At 51.1% G+C, this 24,281-nt stretch overlaps 1 protein-coding gene across 2 annotated transcripts in view; it reads right to left on the bottom strand.

Annotated features, from left to right (window-relative positions):
• sfxn5b (sideroflexin 5b) overlaps positions 1 to 24,281 on the bottom strand; it is a 444,371-nt gene that overhangs the window by 250,621 nt on the left and 169,469 nt on the right. For both annotated transcript variants that reach the window (XM_072497745.1, XM_072497746.1), the window contains exon 10: positions 8,519 to 8,609. In XM_072497745.1, coding sequence (XP_072353846.1) covers positions 8,519 to 8,609 — 91 coding nt within the window. The remainder of the gene's footprint in view (positions 1 to 8,518; positions 8,610 to 24,281) is intronic.

Raw genomic sequence — 24,281 nt, 5'->3', positions numbered from 1 at the left:
TGCAGGACTGGGTACAGGAGGGTGATGGTGCAGGACTGAGTACAGGAGGGTGATGGTGCAGGACTGAGTACAGGAGGGTGATGGTGCAGGACTGGGTACAGGAGGGTGATTGTGCAGGACTGGGTACAGGAGGGTGATGGTGCAGAACTGGGTACAGGAGGGTGATGGTGCAGAACTGGGTACAGGAGGGTGATGGTGCAGGACTGAGTACAGGAGGGTGATGGTGCAGGACTGAGTACAGGAGGGTGATGCTGCAGGGCTGGGTACAGGAGGGTGATGGTGAAGGGCTGGGTACAGGAGGGTGATGGCGCGGGACTGGGTACAGGGGGGTGATGGTGCGGGCTGGGTACAGGAGGGTGATGGTGCAGGACTGGGTACTGGAGGGTGATGGTGCAGGACTGGGTACAGGAGGGTGATGGTGCAGGACTGGGTACAGGAGGGTGCTGGCGCAGGACTGGGTGCAGGAGGGTGATGGTGCAGGGCTGGGTACAGGAGGGTGATGGCGCGGGACTGGGTACAGGATGGTGATGGCACAGGACTGGGTACAGGAGGGTGATGGTGCAGGACTGAGTACAGGAGGGTGATGGTGCAGGACTGGGTACAGGAGGGTGATGGTGCAGGAATGGGTACAGGAGGGTGATGGCGCGGGACTGGGTACAGGAGGGTGATGGTGCAGGGCTGGGTACAGGAGGGTGATGGCGCGGGACTGGGTACAGGAGGGTGATGGTGCAGGACTGAGTACAGGAGGGTGATGGTGCAGGACTGAGTACAGGAGGGTGATGGTGCAGGACTGAGTACAGGAGGGTGATGGTGCAGGACTGGGTACAGGAGGGTGATGGTGCAGGACTGGGTACAGGAGGGTGATGGTGCAGGACTGGGTACAGGAGGGTGATGGTGCAGGACTGGGTACAGGAGGGTGATGGTGCAGGACTGGGTACAGGAGGGTGATGGTGCAGGGCTGGGTACAGGAGGGTGATGGTGCAGGACTGGGTACAGGAGGGTGATGGTGCAGGACTGAGTACAGGAGGGTGATGGTGCAGGACTGAGTACAGGAGGGTGATGGTGCAGGACTGGGTACAGGAGGGTGATGGTGCAGGGCTGGGTACAGGAGGGTGATGGTGCAGGACTGGGTACAGGAGGGTGATGGTGCAGGACTGGGTACAGGAGGGTGATGGTGCAGGGCTGGGTACAGGAGGGTGATGGTGCAGGACTGGGTACAGGAGGGTGATGGTGCAGGACTGGGTACAGGAGGGTGATGGTGCAGGGCTGGGTACAGGAGGGTGATGGTGCAGGACTGGGTACAGGAGGGTGATGGTGCAGGACTGGGTACAGGAGGGTGATGGTGCAGGGCTGGGTACAGGAGGGTGATGGCGCGGGACTGGGTACAGGAGGGTGATGGTGCAGGACTGGGTACAGGAGGGTGATGGTGCAGGACTGGGTACAGGAGGGTGATGGTGCAGGACTGGGTACAGGAGGGTGATGGTGCAGGGCTGGGTACAGGAGGGTGATGGCGCGGGACTGGGTACAGGTGGGTGATGGCGCAGGACTTGGTACAGGAGGGTGATGGTGCAGGACTGGGTACAGGAGGGTGATGGCGCAGGACTGGGTACAGGAGGGTGATGGTGCAGGACTGGGTACAGGAGGGTGATGGCGCAGGACTGGGTACAGGAGGGTGATGGTGCAGGACTGGGTACAGGAGGGTGATGGTGCAGGACTGAGTACAGGAGGGTGATGGTGCAGGGCTGGGTACAGGAGGGTGATGGTGCAGGACTGGGTACAGGAGGGTGATGGTGCAGGACTGGGTACAGGAGGGTGATGGTGCAGGGCTGGGTACAGGAGGGTGATGGTGCAGGACTGGGTACAGGAGGGTGATGGTGCAGGGCTGGGTACAGGAGGGTGATGGCGCGGGACTGGGTACAGGAGGGTGATGGTGCAGGACTGGGTACAGGAGGGTGATGGTGCAGGACTGGGTACAGGAGGGTGATGGTGCAGGGCTGGGTACAGGGGGGTGATGGCGCGGGACTGGGTACAGGAGGGTGATGGTGCAGGACTGGGTACAGGAGGGTGATGGTGCAAGGCTGGGTACAGGAGGGTGATGGCGCGGGACTGGGTACAGGAGGGTGATGGCGCAGGACTGGGTACAGGAGGGTGATGGTGTAGGGCTGGGTACAGGAGGGTGATGGCGCGGGACTGGGTACAGGAGGGTGATGGTGCAGGACTGGGTACAGGAGGGTGATGGTGCAGGACTGGGTACAGGAGGGTGATGGCGCAGGACTGGGTACAGGAGGGTGATGGTGCAGGACTGGGTACAGGAGGGTGATGGTGCAGGACTGGGTACAGGAGGGTGATGGTGCAGGACTGGGTACAGGAGGGTGATGGTGCAGGACTGGGTACAGGAGGGTGATGGTGCAGGACTGGGTACAGGAGGGTGATGGTGCAGGACTGAGTACAGGAGGGTGATGGTGCAGGACTGGGTACAGGAGGGTGATGGTGCAGGACTGAGTACAGGAGGGTGATGGTGCAGGACTGGGTACAGGAGGGTGATGGTGCAGGACTGGGTACAGGAGGGTGATGGCGCAGGACTGGGTACAGGAGGGTGATGGTGCAGGACTGGGTACAGGAGGGTGATGGTGCAGGACTGGGTACAGGAGGGTGATGGCGCGGGACTGGGTACAGGAGGGTGATGGTACAGGACTGGGTACAGGAGGGTGATGGTGCAGGACTGGGTACAGGAGGGTGATGGTGCAGGACTGGGTACAGGAGGGTGATGGTGCAGGACTGGGTACAGGAGGGTGATGGCGCGGGACTGGGTACAGGAGGGTGATGGTGCAGGACTGGGTACAGGAGGGTGATGGTGCAGGACTGGGTACAGGAGGGTGATGGTGCAGGACTGGGTACAGGAGGGTGATGGTGCAGGACTGAGTACAGGAGGGTGATGGTGCAGGACTGGGTACAGGAGGGTGATGGTGCAGGACTGGGTACAGGAGGGTGATGGTGCAGGACTGAGTACAGGAGGGTGATGGTGCGGGACTGGGTACAGGAGGGTGATGGTGCAGGACTGGGTACAGGAGGGTGATGGTGCGGGGCTGGGTACAGGAGGGTGATGGCGCAGGACTGGGTACAGGAGGGTGATGGTGCAGGACTGGGTACAGGAGGGTGATGGCACAGGACTGGGTACAGGAGGGTGATGGTGCAGGACTGGGTACAGGAGGGTGATGGTGCAGGACTGGGTACAGGAGGGTGATGGCACAGGACTGGGTACAGGAGGGTGATGGTGCAGGACTGAGTACAGGAGGGTGATGGTGCAGGACTGGGTACAGGAGGGTGATGGTGCAGGACTGGGTACAGGAGGGTGATGGTGCAGGACTGGGTACAGGAGGGTGATGGCACAGGACTGGGTACAGGAGGGTGATGGTGCAGGACTGAGTACAGGAGGGTGATGGCACAGGACTGGGTACAGGAGGGTGATGGTGCAGGACTGGGTACAGGAGGGTGATGGTGCAGGACTGAGTACACAATCCTTGACACAGTTCCCCACAAATCAAAATGAAAAAACCCCGTCCAGCTGCACAGCTGAACGAAATGAAAAGCACAGGGCAGCCGTGAGGAAAGCTGCTGGCTGCAGCTGCAGGGGTTGCAGACTGGAGGCAGGATGGTGTTGGGGGATGGTGTCCTATTTGGGGACAAACAGTAGTTCAGCATACGTTTCAAAACAAACATTGCGGAGGATTGATCCTCCTAATCTGATCTGGAGACAGCAGTGATCACCACAAAGGAAGCTAACCCAAGAGCTCGATATATTATGTAATGGGCAGCAGGGTAGCACAAGTGGATAGCACTGTGGCTTCTCAGCCCCAGGGTCCCAGATTCGATTCCCCGCTGGGTCACTGTCTGTGCGGAGTCTGCACGTACTCCCCGTGTCTGCGTGGGTTTCCTCCGGGTGCTCCTGTTTCCTCCCACAGTCCAAAGACGTGCAGGTTAAGTGGACTGGCCATGATAAATTGCCCCTAGTGAACAAAGGTCAGGAGGGGTTATTGGGTTGTGGGGATAGGGTAGAAGTGAGGGCTTAAGTGGGTCGGTGCAGACTTGATGGGCCGAATGGCCTCTTTCTGCACTGTATGTTCTCTGTAAGGCTTCAGACATATCGTATTAAATGCGCCAATGATGTATTATACAGTACTTCAGGTATGAACTGTATAATACATCAGGTATATAATGTTGAATGGCTCAGGTATGTAACATGGCTTAGTGAACATGTTAGGTATGTAACATTGAACACGCATGTTATATACCATGCCTGGTGTTCACTGTTGAAAAGTAACTTTATATTGCTGCTCTTGCAATTTTGTTTTCAACATTTGGCTGCTGCGGCTGGTCTCTGTACTTGGCTCAGTGATACTGCCGGACACCACAGTATCCACACAAGGCTGAATTCGGGTTATCAATGTTGGCTAAATACACAAGATCATAAGATAAAGGAGCAGAATTAGGCCACTCGGCCCATCGAGTCTGCTCCGCCATTCGATCATGGCTGATATTTTTCTCATCCCCATTCTCCTGCCTTCTCCCCATAACCCCTGATCCGCTTATTAATCAAGAACCTATCTGTCTCTGTCTTAAAGACACTCAGTGATTTGGCCTCCACAGCCTTCTGCGGCAAAGATTCACCACCCTCTGGCTAAAGAAATTCCTACTCCTCTTAGTTTTAAAGGCTCGTCCTTTCAGTCTGAGGCTGTGCCCTCGAGTTCTACTCTCCCCTACTAGTGGATACATTCCAATCGAGTCAATCCATCGCCTGACTTCCTGTCTCAATTGGCAATACCATCTTCATCATGTCCCACACCAACCGGCAAAGTGAACAGACTGGGTTATTCTTGGTTTGTCAGTCAAACATTCTTTTTCTTTCATCTCCAATATTGTCCAACAAACAACAAAAATCTTTAAAGAATCCCCGATGGTTTTTCTGCTGGATTTCTTGGTGTCGTGTCCTAGAATTTATGCTTCAATTTCTCGTCACTCCAGCACAAACAGATCCTGGCTTTTCCTTTTGAGCATCGGTGATAGTTAATAAATCTGGAATTGAAAGCTTGGCTCAGATTGTGAAACGGAATTCAAATTTCAGCAGCTGCCGTAGTGGGATTTGAACCCATTAGCCTGGGTTTCTGGATAGCTGGTCCAGTGACAATACCACTAAGCAACTGTTTGAGATGGCTGGTAAGCCCAATGAGCAACATAAAGACTCTGACACACATGGGCAGGTGGTGCTTGGGGGGTTGGGAAATGTGAGTTGTTGGAAGGTCTTGTAGCCACCTGGGATGGCCACTTACAACCAGGGACAGAGAAACTCGCAAAGCCTAGCGGGTAAAATGGACAAAGCAAGACCCAGGCCGGCTCAGAGCCTGAAATGTATATTTGCAAGCAAGGAGTCCAGACGGTATCGAAACTCCGACCAATTAGCATTTTGATGGCCCATCTCCACCAAGACAAAAGACTGGTACTCGAGCAACCGGTACAGTCCCAGACATTTTGGCGCCACTCCCTGTTCAGCTGAAGCGTAAACAACAGGGTCAGTGACCGCTTGGGACACGCCCAGCCATCCAGGCCCACGCCCATTTATTGGTTAGGAATCAAACAGAGTGATCAGGCATCACACAATTAGTGGGGTCCAAACTGAAGGACCGCCCAAAAGAGCGTGAAAACCCCCAAGTATAAGAAGAGAGTCCGCCATATGTTCGTCTTCTCTTGGACCTGGTGCCCCGGCCACGACCATCTCCAATCACAGCAGCACCAGAAGCAAGTCCAAGTTCAACGCTCGCTCCCAGACGGATGAGCCCAGCTGAACAGCAGTTACTTCTCCAGACCCGATAGACCCAGAATCGAACAACGGCCACTGTTTCTCTGACCTAAGCCGGATGCCTGAAGTTAAGTACAGGTTGTCTTAGTCGATAGGTGTAGTTAACTAGTAGTGTTTATGTTGCATGTTAATTGTGTGTAAATAAAGTACCCTTGACCTTGAACTAACTAGTGTTTGGCTCTTTGATCGATAGCCGGTTGAACCTTGTGGTGGTATCATTCGATACCTGGCGACTCTGAGCATGAGAACATAGATATCAAAAGAAAGGAGGGCGAACCCACTGATAGCCATAGTTAGAACAGAGCCACAGGAATAGGAAGGCAACAGTTTGTGTGCTCTCGCTGACACTCAATTTCACCTGTGTGTTCCCTGAAAAGTATGAGTGATGCACTTTGGAAGGAGTAACAAGACAAAGGAGCACTCAATGAATGGCAGGGCAATCGGAAGCTCAGGGGTTAGAAGCGATCTTAGGGTGCTTGTCCACGGATACCTGAAGTCGGCAGGTTAGGTTATTAGGATAGCTAAGAAGGCATCCGTGACACTTGCCTTCATCGGTCGGGACACAGATTATAAAAGCAAGGAGGTTACGTCAGAACGGTACAAGACTTTGGTTACGCCACAGTAACATAGTAAGGAAGTGATTGCACTGGAGGGGGTGCAGACGAGATTCACCAGCATGTTGCCTGGGATGGAGCATCTGAAATATGAAGAGAGGCTGGATAGGCTTGGGTTGTTTTGTTAAGAACAGAGAAGGCTGAGGGAGGACCAGATTGAGGTGTATAAAATTATGATGGGCATATATAGGGTAGATAGGAAGGAATGAAAAGATTATGAGGGGTATGGAGAGGATGGATTGGAAGCAGCTATTCCCCTTAGTTGAAGGGTTAATGACAGAGGCAGAACGGTAGCATAGTGGTTAGCACTGTTGCTTCACAGCTCCAGGGTCCCAGGTTTGATTCCGGCTTGGGTCACTGTCTGTGCGGAGTCTGCACATCCTCCCTGTGTGTGCGTGGGTTTCCTCCGGGTGCTCCGGTTTCCTCCCACAGTCCAAAGATGTGCAGGTTAGGTGGATTGGCCATGATAAATTGCCCTTAGTGTCCAAAATTGCCCTTAGTGTTGGGTGGGGTTACTGGGTTATGGGGATAGGGTGGAGGGGTTGACCTTGGGTAGGGTGCTCTTTCCAAGAGCCGATGCAGACTCGATGGGCCAATTGGCCTCCTTCTGCACTGCAAATTCTATGAAACAAGAGGGCATATTTTTAAGGTGAAGTTTAGTGGGGATTTGAGGAAATTATTCTTTATAAGGGCAGGAAACCTCACAACCTTTAAAAAGTATATGGATAAGCATTTGAAATGTGATAACATTCAAGGCAATGGACAAGTTCTGGAAGGTGGGATTAGTGTAGATTTGGTGTAATTGTTGGTGCAGACGCGATTGGCTGAAGGGTCTCTTCTGTACTGTATGACTAAGATGTGAACAGTGCCTTCTTCATTTTGGTTGGTCACAAGTCATTAATCGGCAGGGACGGTTGACCTCAGCATGGATGCTGTGGGGACATCCTTAAAGCATTTCAGCTGCTGCAGTGGGAGTGCCCTGCCTCGACTGTGTTCTGAGTTGAGAGGTTGCTTCAGGGGTCTGGTGTCAGACATACAAAGGAAATATCTTGCCTCATGGAGCTGGTTTTGAGTGATTATAATGGGCGGCACGGTAGCACAAGTGGCTAGCACTGTGGCTTCACAGCGCCAGGGTCCCAGGTTCGATTTCTGGCTTGGGTCACTGTCTGTGTGGAGTCTGCACGTTCTCCCCGTGTCTGCGTGGGTTTCCTCCCACAGTCCAAAGACGTGCGGGTTAGGTGGATTGGCCGTGTTAAATTGCCACTAGTGTCCAAAAAGGTTGGGAGGGGTTATTGGGTTACAGGGATAGGGTGAAAGTGAGGGCTAAAGTGGGTCGGTGCAGACTCGATGGGCCGAATGGCCTCCTTCTGCACTGTATGTTCTATTCTATCTCAGTGAAATCCGGGGTTGGACAAGGCTATGTCATTGCACCAACCCTCTTCTCCCTCTTCCTCGCTGCAATACTGCACCTCAGACCTCCAGGAAGTTACCCACAGACGGAGAGATAATTCAAAGGACTGACAGGAAACTGTTTGGCCTACACCAACTTCAATCCAAAACTAAACTCTCTCCAACTTCAGTGACACAGCTTCCGTATGTAGATGACGCTTGTGGGTGCACTCGCATAAACTGAGCTCCAAGTCATTGCTAACTCCTTCTCCAAAGCAGATGAGAAAATAATAAAGTGTTTCACTCAGCCATCCGGAAATCCAACCAGCTCCCACAGCACACAATCTGCCCCCACTGAGTTTTAAAATTCTTTTACTGGGTATGTGTGCCGCCGGCTAGGCGAGGTCACTGGTCAGCTCCAGGAAAATTGGACCATTTTTCACATTGAAGGCAGCCAGAGACAGCAAAGCACAGAGTAACTAGTGTGGTGACGCAGGAGCAGATGAGAAAACAGTGAGAGGCTGGGAAAGGGAATGCAAATGCGTGTGGAAAGAGTGGCAGGGGCAAAGAGGGATGGTGGAAATAGCAATGAGCAGATATTCACAGGACAAGTGCCAAAGGTATCGATGAGGAAAAAGGTGACAGTACAAATCTCACGTACCTACAGCGGGGAATGGTACAAACCTCTGGATCAGGGAACGGGTGGCAGGGTTAAACCTGTTGGCCTTCTTGATGAAAACATTCAGGCCTACCTTCAAACAAAAGGAAAGAAAACATCAGACAGGGCCTGAATTAAAACAATATCCTTCATCAAAACCCCAGAATCTGGAAGCTGCAAAATCCACTTCCTTTCACAAAAAAGAGAGGATAGTGTCCAAAACCTTCGGAGCAGTATATTATCATAGACCCTGTGCGGAGTCTGCACGTCCTCCCCGTGTCTGCGTGGGTTTCCTCCGGGTGCTCCGGTTTCCTCCCACAGTCCAAAGATGTGCAGGTTAGGTGGACTGGCCATGATCAATTGCCCTGAGTGTCCAAAATTGCCCTGAGTGTTGGGTGGGGTTACTGGGTTATGGGGATCGTGTGGAGGTGTGGACTTGGGTTGGGTGCTCTTTCCAAGAGCTGGTGCAGACTCGATGGGCCGAATGGCCTCCTTCTGCACTGTAAATTCTATGATTCTATGAATTGGACATTCTGAATTCTCTCTCAGTGTACCTGAACAGGCGCCCGGAATGTGGCGACTAGGGGCTTTTCACAGTAACTTCATTGCAGTGTAAACATAAGCCTACTTGTGACACTAATAAAGATTATTATTATTACTGAATGCGCTGACTGATCAAGGCCAGCATGCCAAAACCTTCTTCACTGCCAGATCTACCTATGACTCCACGCTTAGAGAACCGTGCACCTGAACTCCAAGGTCCTTCTGTTCCACGATACTCCCTAAGGTCCTGCCATTCATCGTGAAAGTCCTACCTTGATTTGACTTTCCCAAAATGCAACACCTCACATTTCTCTGTATTGAACTGCATTCGCCATTTCTCGGCCCACTTCCCCAGCTGATCAAGATCCTGCTGCAGATTTATGATAACCTTCCTCGCTGTCTACAATACCATCTATTTTAGTGTAATTTGCAAACTTGCTGATCATGCCTCGTACATCCTCATCCAAGTCGTTGATAGAGATAACAAACAGCAATCGGTCCGGCACTGAGACCGAGACACGCCACTAGTCACAGGCCTCCAGTCCGACAAGCATCCTTCCACCATCACCCTCTGTTTCCGATCACCCAGCTAATTGGATAACCAATTTGCCAGCTCTCCCTGGATTCCATGTGATCTAACCTTCCAAAGCAGCCTATCATGTGGAACTTTATCAAAGGCCTTACTGAAGTCAACACAGACTACGTCTACCTCCCTGCCCTCATCAACCTTCCTGGTCGCTTCATCAAGGAACTCTAACAAATTTGTAAGGCACGCACAAATCCGTGCTGAGTATTGCTGTCTTTCTAAATGCCTGTATGTCTTATCCCTCAGAATCCTCTCCAGTAACTTACCCACCACAGATGTGAGGCTTACCGGTCTATAATTCCCAGCTTTTTCTTTGCAGCCCTTCTTCAATAAGGGCACAACATTTGTTATCTTCCAGTCTTCTGGTACCTCACCCGTGGCTAACGATGATGCAAATATCTCAGCCAGGGCTCCCGCAATCTCTTATCCAGCCTCACGCAGTGTTCTTGGATATACCTGGTCAGGACCAGATTATCCACCATCATACATTTTAATAAGTCCATCACCTCCTCTACTGTATTGCGAACTGTCCCCAATATATCACCATTAACCTTCCCAGGTTCCCAAGTCTTCCTGTCTTTCTCCACGGTTAACGCAGAGGAGAAATATTCATTGAGAACCTCGCCCATCTCCTGCGGGTCCACACATATGTGTCCACTTTGATCCTTGAGGGGTCTCCCTCTCTAGATATTCTTTTTCCTTTAATATACTTAAAGAATGCCTTTGGATTGCAAACAATGAGAGAGATATGATAAACCGCTGAGGTGATTAGGGGAACCCAAAACTGGGTATTAAAACCTTGTAAGATTTTGAGGAAACGTTTGAATCCTAGGAACCGAACTGGAGCAGGAGCTTTTGCGGTAATGCTTTATTTTGTCAGCCAGGTCAAAGTGGGAAGGAATAGCAAGTAGGACACAGTATTTGGAGGAACACTAACCATAACAATACTATTGGTAAATGTAAACAGGAAGAAAGGAAGAGGAGTGAGATTGATTGATCTGAGGTGAATCAGATGGTGAGTTCTCTTGTATTTGTTGAGCTGTAAAAGAACAACTTCAGACTAGACCACTTTCATCACATTCTCATCTAAGCCAAGCAAGTCAGCTTTCCTCATCAAACCTTTTATCATATCGCATCCTGACTCAATTTCTCCAATATCCTCTTCTGTCCTCCATTCCACACTAAACGTGTCCAAAAGTCACCATTTGTATCTCGTCAAGAACTAAATCACTTCAAGCTTCACAGACCTCGGCAGGTTTCCGATGCCCAAGATTAAATTTTAAAAATTTGTCCTTCCACCCTCTTGCCCCTCGGCTAGATATTTTAGGAATGGTGCCAAAGTCTTGGAGAGGTTGACAATAGAAATTTACTAGAATGCTAGGGTGGGGAAATAATACCCAAAGTATTTATGCTCGTATTCCAGAGCCACAGACTCAGAGACCTGGTGGAGGGGGTGCTGATGTTATGGGGCCTACAACAGCAGGAAACGTGGGAGACAACGTTTATAAGAAGACAATTAAAATAAAAAGTGGGCCGGATTTCTGCTCCTACATCTTATGGTCCCAATTAGGCGGGAGCTGAAATTCTGCTTTCTGGATGGCAGGTTCAAAATTAGAGATTAACGCATTGGCGTGTTTCCAGTGGGTTGGGTCCCAAACCGTCCTCTGGCAGGTTCCAATTAGTCAGACATTTGCATGCAGTGAATACTCATATTAAAACTTCTTGTAATGATGTCTGATCTTCATGATAAAGTCAGTGGCGCACAAGAATCCCATGTACATTTAATGGAGAGTGAATTGCAGAAACTCAACATTGGGCAGGATTTTCCATCCAGCCCCTTCCCGCGGCCCCGCCGTGGCTTGTTCTCCGGCAGTGGGGGCGGCTCACCATTGATCGCTGGCAGGGTCTTGTGGTCACACCGATGTCTCCCACGTTGTGCGTGGCTTGCCCAGCCCACCGTCAGGGAACCGGCTGCGGGGGTGTCCTTTGGCAGATCGGAAGCTCCCGGCGACGGGAAGGGCTGGAAACTCCCGCCTATTGTCTCTTCCACAATAAAGGAAATGTCCCTATCTCCCCGGTGATCATCAATGCATGCCAACTACGAGGCATGCCAGTATACTGAGATAGTCTGAACAAAGAACAATGATGCACAAATGAATAAAGTGAAACCCAAATATTTCAAGTGAATTTAAATCTGGAAAACACCCATGCCAGCTTTGTGATAAGTCTCATGTTAATAGCAATGGAGTTCAGTCGGAGGGTTTTGACCGTGATGGAGAGCTTCCCTATTTGCCCAGGAGGCTCTTTTATAGTCCCTCAGTAGCTGGAGACTTGTCAGCTGCTGGCATGTTTCACCTTTGAAAAGCTTACCCATTCTGGCCTATATGTGACTCCAAACCCACAGAAACTGGCTGGTGTCTTGACCATTCTCCGAAATGGCCCAATAAGCCACGTGGTTGCAGGAACATTGCTGTGAAAAAAATTGAATAATAGAAGAGGCAAATGAACCACTGAGCACAGAACTAGGCAGCGGCTGGTTTAGCACACTGGGCTAAATAGCTGGCTTTGAAAGCAGACCAAGGCAGGCCAGCAGCACGGTTCAATTCCCGTAGCAGCCTCCCCGAACAGGCGCCGGAATGTGGCGACTAGGGGCGTTTCACAGTAACTTCATTTGAAGCCTGCTTGTGACTTGAAATATTTGGGTTTCACTTGATTCATTTCATTTTCATTCACGCAGCCCTGGAAACACTGTGACGTCCTCCTCAATGACACTGGGAGACTTGTGCTAAAAGCGATATGGCTGTTCCACAGGCGAGTCAAATAATAGCCTGAGATAGTCATATTCACTGAATCACACCTTTCAACCAATCTCGGAGGCGGCATCACCACCAACGTTCAGTACATCCTGGAAGAAGTGGCCCTGGGAGTCCTCAACATTGACTCCAAACTCCAAAAGATCTTGCGGCATCAGGTAAGATATGGACAAGAGAAACACCTTGTTTCTCTACCACCCTCCCTCAGCTGATGAATTAGTACTCCTCCATGTCGACCATCACTTGGAAGAATCACGGAGGGTAGCAAGAGCACAGAGTGCACTCTGGCTGGGGACTTCAAGCCTCAGGAATAACTTGGTATTGCCACTACTGATCAGGGTGTCGGGGTACTGAAGGACATAGCTGCCACACTGGGCTAACAGCAGATGGTGAGGAAACCAAAATAAGAGGAAACTCACCCTCATCCTTATTGCTACAAATATACCTATCGATGAGATTAGTGGTAGGGGTGACCACATCATAGTCCTTGTCGAAACAAAATCCCATCTTCATACATGAGAAACCCTCCACCAGGATCTGTGAAACCACCACCATAATAAAAGGGGTAGATTCAGAACAGATCCTGTAACTGGGTACCCATGAGGCCAAAAGCATCAGCAGAATTGTATTCAACCACAATTCGTAACCTCATGGTCCGACGTACCCCTCAAAATAACATTGCCATCAAGCCAGGGGGCCACTGCTAGCTCATTGTAGAGTGCAGGGAACATGCTAGAAGCTGCACCAGGAATACCTAAAAATGAGGCTCCAAGATTTGAAGCTCCAGGATTACAAGCATGGATGGCTAGTCCAGTTGAGTTTCTGGTCAATGGTAACCCCCAGGATGCTGATGGTAGGGGATTCAGCGATGGTAAAGCCTTTGAATGTCAAGGGCCAACGGTTAGATTGTCTCCAACCACCACAACCATTTTCCTCTGTGCCAGGTCTGACTCCAACCAATGGAGAATTTTCCCTCCGATTCCCACCAACTCGCAGCTTTCTCGAGGTCCTTGATGTCATTCCCGGTCAAATACTACCTTGAGATCTTGGGCCTGTTGTCCAGGTCTTTCTTTTTTGGTATTGTCATGGGATGTGGGCATTTGTGTCAGGGACAGCATTTATTGTCCGTCCCTAATCTCCCTTGAACTGAGTGACTAGGCTCTTTCAGAGGGCAGTTAAGAGTAAATCACACTGCTATGAATCCAGAGTCACATATACTGGGTAAGGACGGCAGATTTCCTCTCCTGATGGACATGAGGAAACCAGATCGTTATTTATGACAATTGGCGACAGTTTCAAGGTCACTATTTCTGACACTCTCTTTCCAATCCTGATTGATCAATCAAATTTTTAAAATTCCTCTGCTGTGTACTCTGAGCATTAGCCTGGGCCTCTAGATTACTAATCCAGTGACATTAGTATTGCACCATGTGGTAGTATGCATTAGGGGTCATGTGGGACTGTGAAGCTATGATGTCATTGGCTGACAGATCCCGGGTCCTGGTTGGACGTTGACCTCTAGCTCCGCCCTGAAGGCGGAGTATAAGTACTGGAGTCCTCCCCCGCAGGCAGTCTACTACCGAACTGCGGGGGAAACAGTCACGCTTAATAAAGCCTCATCGACTTCACCCTATTCGTCTCTCGGAGTCTTTGTGCGCTACAATTTATTAAGCGTGACTAAAAAGGACTATGGAGCTCAGGATCATCCCGGAATGCCTGAGGATCAGCCCCCACGCAGTGAACGCGGCAGCAGCTTTCAAGCACTGGCAGACTTGTTTTGAGGCCTACCTCAGAACGGCCACCGGCCGGGTCACAGAAGACCAAAAACTACAGGTCCTGCACTCGAGGTTAAGCACAGAGATTTTCTCTTTCATCGAAGACGCAGAGGATTTCCAGACGGCATTCGCAGCACTAAAAAGTCTCTATGTCCGCCCAGTAAACCAGATCTACGCTCGCTATCAACTCGCAACGAGACGGCAAAGTCCCGGAGAATCGATAGATGAATTCTACGCCGCGCTACTAATTTTGGGACGAGCCTGCAGCTGCCCGTCGGTGAACGCAAATGAACACACGGACATGTTAATGCGCGATGCTTTTGTGGCAGGTATGAACTCCTCCCAAATCCGCCAAAGACTTCTAGAAAAAGAGTCGCTAGGACTCTCAGAGGCACGGGCCCTAGCAGCCTCCCTAGACGTGGCCGCGCGAAATACCCGCGCCTACGGCCCCGACCGCGCGGCAGCCCATTGGGCTCCGTACGTACCCGTCGCAACAAACCCACCCCCCACCCCACAGGCTTGCGCGGTCCAAACACCAAGTCGCACCGGGGGCGCCCGCTGCTATTTCTGCGGCCAGGCGAAACACCCCCGGCAGCGCTGCCCGGCCCGCGCAGCGATCTGCAAGAGCTGCGGGAAAAAGGGCCATTTCGCGGTTGTGTGCCGGTCCCGCGAGGTCGCCGCTGTCCCGGGAGAACAGGGAGCCCTGCACGCCGCTTACGCTCCCCAACCCCCCCTGCGCCCCATGTGCGACCCGCAGGCGCAGCCACTCTGGGTCCCGACCACCCCGGTCCCGGGAGAACAGGGAGCCCTGCACGCCGCTTACGCTCCCCAACCCCCCCCCCCCGCGCCCCACGTATGACCCGCCGGCGCTACCAATTTGGGTCCCGACCACCGCTGTCCCCAGAGATGAGGGAACCCCGCGCGTTCCTAACGCTCCCCAACCCCCCCAGCGCCCCATGTGCGACCCGCAGGCGCAGCCATTTTGGGTCCCGGCCACCACGAGGGGAGGAAGGGCGCCGCCATCTTGGACCACCCCAGACCTGTACGGCGCATGGGGGCGGCCATTTTGTCCACCCCCACCGCCATCTTGTGACCCCCCAGCCATGTGCGATGCATGGGGGCAGCCATTTTGTTCAACCCCGACGCCACCTTGGACGGCAACAACGGACCCCAGTGTCGATGGCTCCACGGGGTTCGAAGAAGACGCTCAACTACTACAACCACGTCTCGCTTCAATAACGCTGGACCAAGCTCGGCCCCGGACACTCCAGACGACGACGACAACGGTGCTGATAAACGGGCACGAGACACCATGCCTAGTCGACTCCGGGAGCACGGAGAGCTTTATCCACCCCGACACGGTAAGACGCTGTTCTTTGACCACCCATCCCAGCGCACAAAAGATTTCCCTAGCTGCAGGATCCCACTCCGTACAGATCAAAGGCTTCTGCATAGTTACCCTAACGGTGCAGGGGAGGGAGTTCAAAAACTACAGGCTCTACGTCCTTCCCCAACTCTGCGCCCCCACATTACTGGGATTAGACTTCCAGTGCAATCTACAGAGCCTTACCTTCAAATTCGGCGGCCCAATACCCCCACTCACTATCTGCGGCCTCGCAACCCTCAAGGTGCAACCCCCGTCCTTGTTTGCAAACCTCACCCCGGATTGCAAACCCGTCGCCACTAGGAGCAGACGGTACAGCGCCCAGGACCGGACCTTCATTCGGTCCGAAGTCCAGCGGCTACTAAAGGAAGGCATAATCCAGGCCAGCAATAGTCCCTGGAGAGCACAGGTGGTAGTAGGAAAGACAGGGGAGAAGCAAAGGATGGTCATAGATTATAGCCAGACCATCAACAGGTACACACAACTAGACACGTACCCTCTTCCCCGCATATCCGACATGGTCAATCGGATTGCCCAGTATAAAGTCTTCTCCACTGTGGACCTCAAGTCCGCCTACCATCAGCTCCCCATCCGCCCAAGTGACCGCAAGTACACAACCTTCGAGGCAGACGGGCGATTATACCATTTCCTAAGGGTCCCATTTGGCGTCACAAACGGGGTCTCGGTCTTCCAACGAGAGATGGACCGAATGGTTGATCATCACGTGTTGCGGGCCACGTTCCCGTATCTCGACAATGTAACCATCTGCGGCCACGATCAGCAGGACCACGACGCCAACCTCCAAAAATTCCTCCAGACCGCTAAAGCCTTGAACCTCACGTACAACGAGGACAAGTGCGTTTTTAGCACCAACCGGCTAGCCATCCTGGGCTACGTAGTGCGCAATGGGATAATAGGCCCCGACCCCGAACGTATGCGCGCCCTCATGGAATTTCCCCTCCCGCACTGCTCAAAAGCCCTGAAACGCTGCCTGGGGTTTTTTTCATACTACGCCCAGTGGGTCCCCCAGTACGCAGACAAGGCCCGCCCCCTAATACAGACCACGACCTTCCCTCTGTCGACAGAGGCTCGCCAGGCCTTCAGCCGCATCAAAGCGGATATCGCAAAGGCCACGATGCGCGCCATCGACGAGTCCCTCCCCTTCCAGGTCGAGAGCGACGCCTCCGACGTAGCTCTAGCGGCCACCCTTAACCAAGCGGGCAGACCCGTGGCCTTTTTCTCCCGAACCCTCCACGCTTCAGAAATCCGCCACTCCTCAGTGGAAAAGGAAGCCCAAGCCATAGTGGAAGCTGTGCGACATTGGAGGGATTACAATGCCGGCAGGAGATTCACTCTCCTCACGGACCAACGGTCGGTAGCCTTCATGTTCGATAATGCACAGAGGGGCAAAATCAAAAACGACAAGATCTTAAGGTGGAGGATCGAGCTCTCCACCTTCAACTACGAGATCTTGTATCGCCCGGAAAGCTGAACGAGCCGTCCGATGCCCTATCCCGCGGCACATGTGCCAACGCACAAATTAACCGCCTCCAAACCCTCCACGAGGACCTCTGCCACCCGGGGGTCACTCGGTTTTACCACTTTATCAAGTCCCGCAACCTCCCATACTCCTTAGAGGAGGTCCGTACAGTCACAAGGAACTGCCACATCTGCGCAGAGTGCAAACCGCATTTTTTCAGGCCGGATGGTGCGCACCTGATTAAGGCTTCCCGCCCCTTTGAACGCCTTAGTCTGGATTTCAAAGGACCCCTCCCCTCCACCGACCGCAACATATACTTCCTTAATGTGGTGGACGAGTACTCCCGCTTCCCATTCGCCATCCCCTGTTCTGACATGACCGCGGCCACAGTCATTAAAGCCCTGAACACCATATTCATACTGTTCGGTTGCCCCGCATATGTCCACAGCGACAGGGGGTCCTCCTTCATGAGTGACGAGCTGCGCCAGTTCCTGCTCAGCAACGGGATAGCCTCGAGCAGGACGACCAGCTACAACCCCCGGGGGAACGGGCAAGTAGAGAGGGAGAACGGCACGGTCTGGAAGACCGTCCTACTGGCCCGACGGTCCAGGGACCTCCCAGTTTCACGGTGGCAGGAGGTCCTTCCGGACGCCCTCCACTCCATCCGGTCACTACTGTGTACTAGCACTAACCAAACGCCTCATGAGCGCCTCCTTGTCTTCCCCAGGAAGTCCTCCTCTGGAACGTCGCTGCCGACCTGGCTGGCGGCCCCAGGACCCATCTTGCTCCGAAAGCATGTGCGGGCGCACAAGTCGGACCCGTTGGTCGAAAGGGTTCACCTCCTTCACGCGAACCCGCAGTACGCTTACGTGGAGTACCCCGACAGCCGACAGGACACGGTCTCTCTGCGAGATCTGGCGCCCGCCGGCAACACACACACCCCCCCGACACCAATCACCCAACCCCCCCCCTTCCTGCCACCGCCGCACCCCGCGACCGCCCCCTTCCCAGGAGGATCAGTCCTCCTCCCAGGCCCGACCAGGAATGAAGCCCAAGCTGAAACCGTAAGGCTCCCGGAGAAGACAACACCGAAACAAGCACCACCACCACCACCGGGGCCGAGGCGATCGACACGGACGACCAGACCGCCCGACCGACTCGTGGCGTCGATCTAACAGTACAATGTGGACTTTGTGGACTTTTAACGAGAACATTTTGTCTTTTCCTGACGATTACTGTAAATAGTTTGAAACAAAAAAAAAAACCTTGTACATACTGTTATAACATGTGAAAGTTTTCCTCCCAGGACCAGCCTTGTAAACCCTTACCACCATGCGAAGCATCACCCCGCCGGGTTCATTTTTAACAAGGGGTGAATGTGGTAGTATGCATTAGGGGTCATGTGGGACTGTGAAGCCATGATGTCATTGGCTGACAGATCCCGGGTCCTGGTTGGACGTTGACCTCTAGCTCTGCCCTGAAGGCGGAGTATAAGTACCTGGAGTCCTCCCCCGCAGGCAGTCTACTACCGAACTGCGGGGGAAACAGTCACGCTTAATAAAGACTCATCGACTTCACCCTATTCGTCTCTCGGAGTCTTTGTGCGCTACACACCATCACCTGCCTTCAAAGTATGACTGCTTCATTAACTGAGGAGTTCCAAAAGAAATTGAATACTGCGGAATCATCAGCGGACATCTCTACTTCTGACCGCACAATGAGTGAAGATCTTTGATGAAGGTGGCTGGGCCTCGAATACTGCCCTGAGGAACTCGCACTGTGGTGTCCGGGCCTGAGATGATTGGCCTCCAACTACCCCAAACATCTTCCTTTATATTCGGAATGAGTCCCCCACCCCACCCCTATTTCACACTGACTTCTATTTACATGGCGTGGAACCTTCCCTTCTTGGCAGCTATCTTGCTCGCACAGAGGGGAATCCCCTTGGGCCAGTTCAACGAGCATATTAAACCAGGGGACGCTTTCAGATCAAGGCCAAAGTCTGCAGTTTAAACCCAAAATCTGCAATGCTGCAGCAGCCAGCAAGACAGTATTGAAAGGGACACATGGATCATACAAGGGTTTAAAACAGGTTCCTTACAATACATATGGCCATTCACCCTCCTGAGCATGCTGCACCATTTAATTAGATCATGGCTATTCTGACAGTAACCTCAAATCTGCATCCAGTCTCTCCCCACCCCTGATAACCTATCACTCCCTTGCTTACCAAGAATCTATCCACTTGGGCCTTAAAAATACTCTGACTGCTTCCATCACCTTTCCAGGAAGAGAGTTCCAAAGACTCACAACCCTCTGGGAGAAAAAGCTTTGCCTCGTCTCCGTTTTAAATAGGCGACGCCTGATTTTAAATAGTGACCCCCCTAGTCCCAGATTCTCCTCTTGAAACATCCCCTCCACATCCAACCTGTCAACAGCAACCAGGCTCTTATATGCTTCGATCAGGTGTACAATGCGAGGCTCTGCAAAGGCACACTGAAGCATGGCTCTCACACCAAGGCATGGCTAACATGCAGACCCAAGGCCAGAACAGTGAGGCACAGCCAGGGCATCTGGCATCGAGTCACGGGAAACAGGACTTGCCAGTGCTGCAAGAACAGACAAGAGTAAAATAACACGAGCAATAGTTTATATGTGAGACAGGATTAAATCTTGTTTTCTGACAGTTTTAAATTGGTGTAGAAACAGGCTGCAAAATAAACTCTGCCCATTTGAAGAACTGCCACAGCCCAATACAATAGCAACCAAAACTGACAAAACAATCGTCTTGTTGCGTGTGGCACGCCATTCACCAAACACTGGCTTTCAGAGTATCGAGTTGGGGTAAAGGATACCCTGTTGCGCTTTCAGATTGAAGTTCTCTCAACTTGCCAAAGGTCGTGAGCCGCAATTTCAATTCCATAGCACTTGTTTATCCCTTAAGTACCAATCAACCTCTTGTAAGCTCCAACTGAATCCCAGCTACAGCAGCAGTTTTTTGGGAAGACCGATCTTCGCTACCCTTTGTGTAATCTAGATTTCACTCGTAAATAGCCTCGATCGAAATTTAAAGTTATGCTCACTTTTTCAGAATTTCTTCACCAGAAGAAATAGATTCCCTCTACCTATCTTCACAAATCCTGTAATCACTTGGAAGGAGAGTCCACTGAAAACAGGACTTAAAGAATAATGTTTTATGGAACGTATTCAAGGATGCAAAAAAGGCAGCGCAATTTAGAGAGGTCAGAATTAGCTCACAGAGATCTTGGAGGGTAGGATCACTGAAGGAGTTTACAGAGATACGCAAACTTGAGTAGGCCCTGAAGGGGTTTGAACACAAGATATTAAATTATAAGGCATTGATAGGCCGGGAACCAATTTAAATCAGAGAGCACAATGGGTGATAGGTGAATGCAGCAGAAAATCCTTTGCGGCAAAGAACAGGTATTGGGGTTTTGATGCACTCCCTACACCCATTTCTAGCCATGTGTATTGCCCTAGACATGCCCCCAAAATGCAGGAATGATACAAGCTTTTTGTTGCATTTGGAGGGTGAGAGATATTTATGAGAGAAAGACTATAAAAAATAGAAACAGGAGTAGGCCATTCGGCCCCTTGATCCTCCTCCACCTTCAATAGGATTATGGCTAATCTGACATTCCTCACATCCACTTTCCTGCCCTTTCCCCATAACCCTCGATTCCCTAACTGATCAAGAATCTATCTATCTCAGCCTTAAATATACACAGGACTCTGCTCCCATGACTCTCCATGGCAAGGACCTCCAAAGACTCACAACCCTCAGAGAAGAAATTGACACCCTGTTATTCTGAGACTCTGCCCTCTGGTCCTAGACTCTGCTATGAGGGGAAACATCTCCTTTGCATTTACCCTGTTAAGTCCCTTAAAATTCCTATATGTTCAATGAGGTCACCTCTCATTCTTCTAAATTCCAATGAGTAGAGTCCAACCTGTTTTAACCTTTGTTCACAACGCAACCTCTCCATACCGGGGATCATCCTAGTGAACCTTATCGGAACTGTCTCCAATGCAATAATATCTTTCCTTAAAAAAGGGGACCAAAGCTGCTTACAGTGCTCCAGATGTGGTCTCACCAGTACTTTGTACAGTTGCAGCAAGGGGGAGGCGGTGGCATAGTGGTATTGTTGCTGGAATCAGAGATTCCAGGAAGATATGGGGAACCAGGTTCGAATCCCACCACGGCAGGTGATGGAATTTAAACTCAATAAAATATCTGAAATCAAAAGTCTAATGTGGTTAAAAACCCATCTCGTTCACTAATGTCCTTTAGGGAAGGAAATCTGCCGTCCTTACCCGGTCTCGCCTACATGTGACTCCAGACCTGCATAGGACCAGAGGGCAGAGTCTCAGAATAACAGGGTTGACTCTTAACTGCCGATTAGGGATGGGCAATAAATGCGGGCACAGCCTGCGATGCCCACGTCCCATGAACGAATAAAAAAACAACTCTTATACTCCTGGCGGGATTCTATTCTGTGACAAGTCCCCCAAGTCCCTTTGTGTTGCAAATTTCTGGACAAAATGAACAGCTTTTCTCTCATTGTACTCCATTTGCCAACTTTTTGCCCACTTACTTAACCTATCAATATCTCTTTGAAAACTGTTTGTATCCCTCTCGCAACCAGCACGGTAGCATTGTGGATAGCACAATTGCTTCACAGCTCCGGGGTCCCAGGTTTGATTCCTGACTTGGGTCACTGTCTGTGCGGAGTCTGCACGTTCTCCCCGTGCCTGCGTGGGTTTCCTCCGGGTGCTCCGGTTTCCTCCCACAGTCCAAAGATGTGCAGGGTAGGTGGATTGGCCATGCTAAATTGCCCTTAGTGTCCAAAATTGCCCTTAGTGTTGGGTGGGGTTACTGGGTTAAGGGGATAGGGTAGAGGTGTGGTCTTGGGTAGGATGCTCTTTCCAAGAGCCGGTGCAGACTCGATGGGCCGAATGGCCTCCTTCTGCTCTGTAAATTCTATGATTCTATGAACCCTCAAGGGTTACTTGGGTACGTTGTCAAGTATCCCAGACGACAGGTTTTGGGTGAACCAAAAACATAATGTGTGGGGGAAGGGGAGAGAGATAGAACATTAAAATAATTGGTTTGTCTTCACCAATGAATGAAAATCTGCATTAAAAGAATGATTGTAATTCCTACCTGATAAAAAACAATGTTCTCCACTCAGGGAACTTCAAATTGAAGGTAAAAAGTCTTTCCTTTCAAGTTCATTTTCTTGTGCTATTTTTTCATCAGTTATTTGTCCCTTGTGAAGGTGCCCCTGTAGCTGCGGATTATCCCACCTCTTCCTCTGATAATTGTTTGAGAACAGTGTGGCTGTACTCCAGTGACATTGTGTGAATTGAATGGCACAAAGCAGCAGCATCTTTCACACGGCAGGCAGCAGCAACCCACTGGGCCCTCAGTGAGGCTCTGAAGGCTGAGGTAGTTGGGCGGGGGGGCGGGGATCTCCGCTCAAACAACTGGCAAATCAAACTCTAAGGCAGTCTGAAGTTAAGGAGAAAAATATGTGCTGTATATTCAGCCTGCTTTCTGTATAGGAACTGGGAGAGAGATCAGCTTCGGCTTTCGTTGTGTCGGTATCGCAGACTAATATCCATATCCCACCCGCATTCACATGGGCAATGCTTGCTAAACCAGGCAGAGTCCTGAGAATTAAAATGGAAATAATCTAAAGATGGGTCTTGAAGATTTGAACTGCTGAGGCTGTGATTAGTTCTTTTGCCAGCTTCTTCCATTGTGGGATTGTCCTTGGGAAGAAAGATTGTTGATACCCATTTGTTTGCAAAATAGTGTCTTGTAGTTTGTGTGGGTGGCTATCTCGTTTTGTCATTGCTGGAGGATGCCAGGTACGTGTTTGTGTCAATTCCCACCACAGTCCATTCCAGAGTTCGTAAAACACGGTCAGTCTATTTTCCTCCATGTGTTGCAGCGATTCCCCTTCCAAATCTTTAATCAAGGGCGTGACACTTGTCTATTTCAACAAAGAACAAAGAAATGTACAGCACAGGAACAGGCCCTTCGGCCCTCCAAGCCCGTGCCGACCATACTGCCCGACTAAACTACAATCTTCTACACTTCCTGGGTCCGTATCCTTCTATTCCCATCCTATTCATATATTTGTCAAGATGCCCCTTAAATGTCCCTATCGTCCCTGCTTCCACTACCTCCTCCGGTAGTGAGTTCCAGGCACCCACTACCCGATGCGTAAAAAACTTGCCTCGTACATCTACTCTAAACCTTGCCCCTCTCACCTTAAACCTATGACCCCTAGTAATTGACCCCTCTACCCCGGGGAAAAGCCTCTGACTGTCCACTCTGTCTATGCCCCTCATAATTTTGTATACCTCTATCAGGTCGCCCCTCAACCTCCTTCGTTCCAGTGAGAACAAACCGAGTTTATTCAATCGCTCCTCATAGCTTATGCCCTCCATACCAGGCAACATTCTGGTAAATCTCTTCTGCACCCTCTCTAAAGCCTCCACATCCTTCTGGTAGTGTGGCGACCAGAATTGAACACTATACTCCAAGTGTGGCCTAACTAAGGTTCTATACAGCTGCAACATGACTTGCCAATTCTTATACTCAATGCCCCGGCCAATGAAGGCAAGCATGCCGTATGCCTTCTTGACTACCTTCTCCACCTGTGTTGCCCCTTTCAATGACCTGTGGACCTGTACTCCTAGATCTCTTTGACTTTCAATACTCTTGAGGGTTCTACCATTCACTGTATATTCCCTACCTGCATTAGCCCTTCCAAAATGCATTACCTCACATTTGTCCGGATTAAACTCCATCTGCCATCTCTCCGCCCAAGTCTCCAGACAATCTAAATCCTGCTGTATCCTCAGACAGTCCTCATCGCGATCCGCAATTCCACCAACCTTTGTGTCGTCTGCAAACTTACTAATCAGACCAGTTACATTTTCCTCCAAATCATTTATATATACTACAAACAGCAAAGGTCCCAACACTGATCCCTGTGGAACACCACTGGTCACAGCCCTCCAATTAGAAAAGCATCCCTCCATTGCTACCCTCTGCCTTCTATAGCCTAGCCAGTTCTGTATCCACCTTGCCAGTTCACCCCTGATCCCGTGTGACTTCACCTTTTGTACTAGTCTACCATGAGGGACCTT

The sequence above is a fragment of the Scyliorhinus torazame genome, chromosome 3, assembly GCF_047496885.1.
Source record: "Scyliorhinus torazame isolate Kashiwa2021f chromosome 3, sScyTor2.1, whole genome shotgun sequence".
In the NCBI taxonomy this organism is placed as follows: domain Eukaryota; kingdom Metazoa; phylum Chordata; class Chondrichthyes; order Carcharhiniformes; family Scyliorhinidae; genus Scyliorhinus; species Scyliorhinus torazame.
Note: the sequence above shows the minus strand (reverse complement) of the source record. Positions and strands in the feature narration are given on the sequence as shown.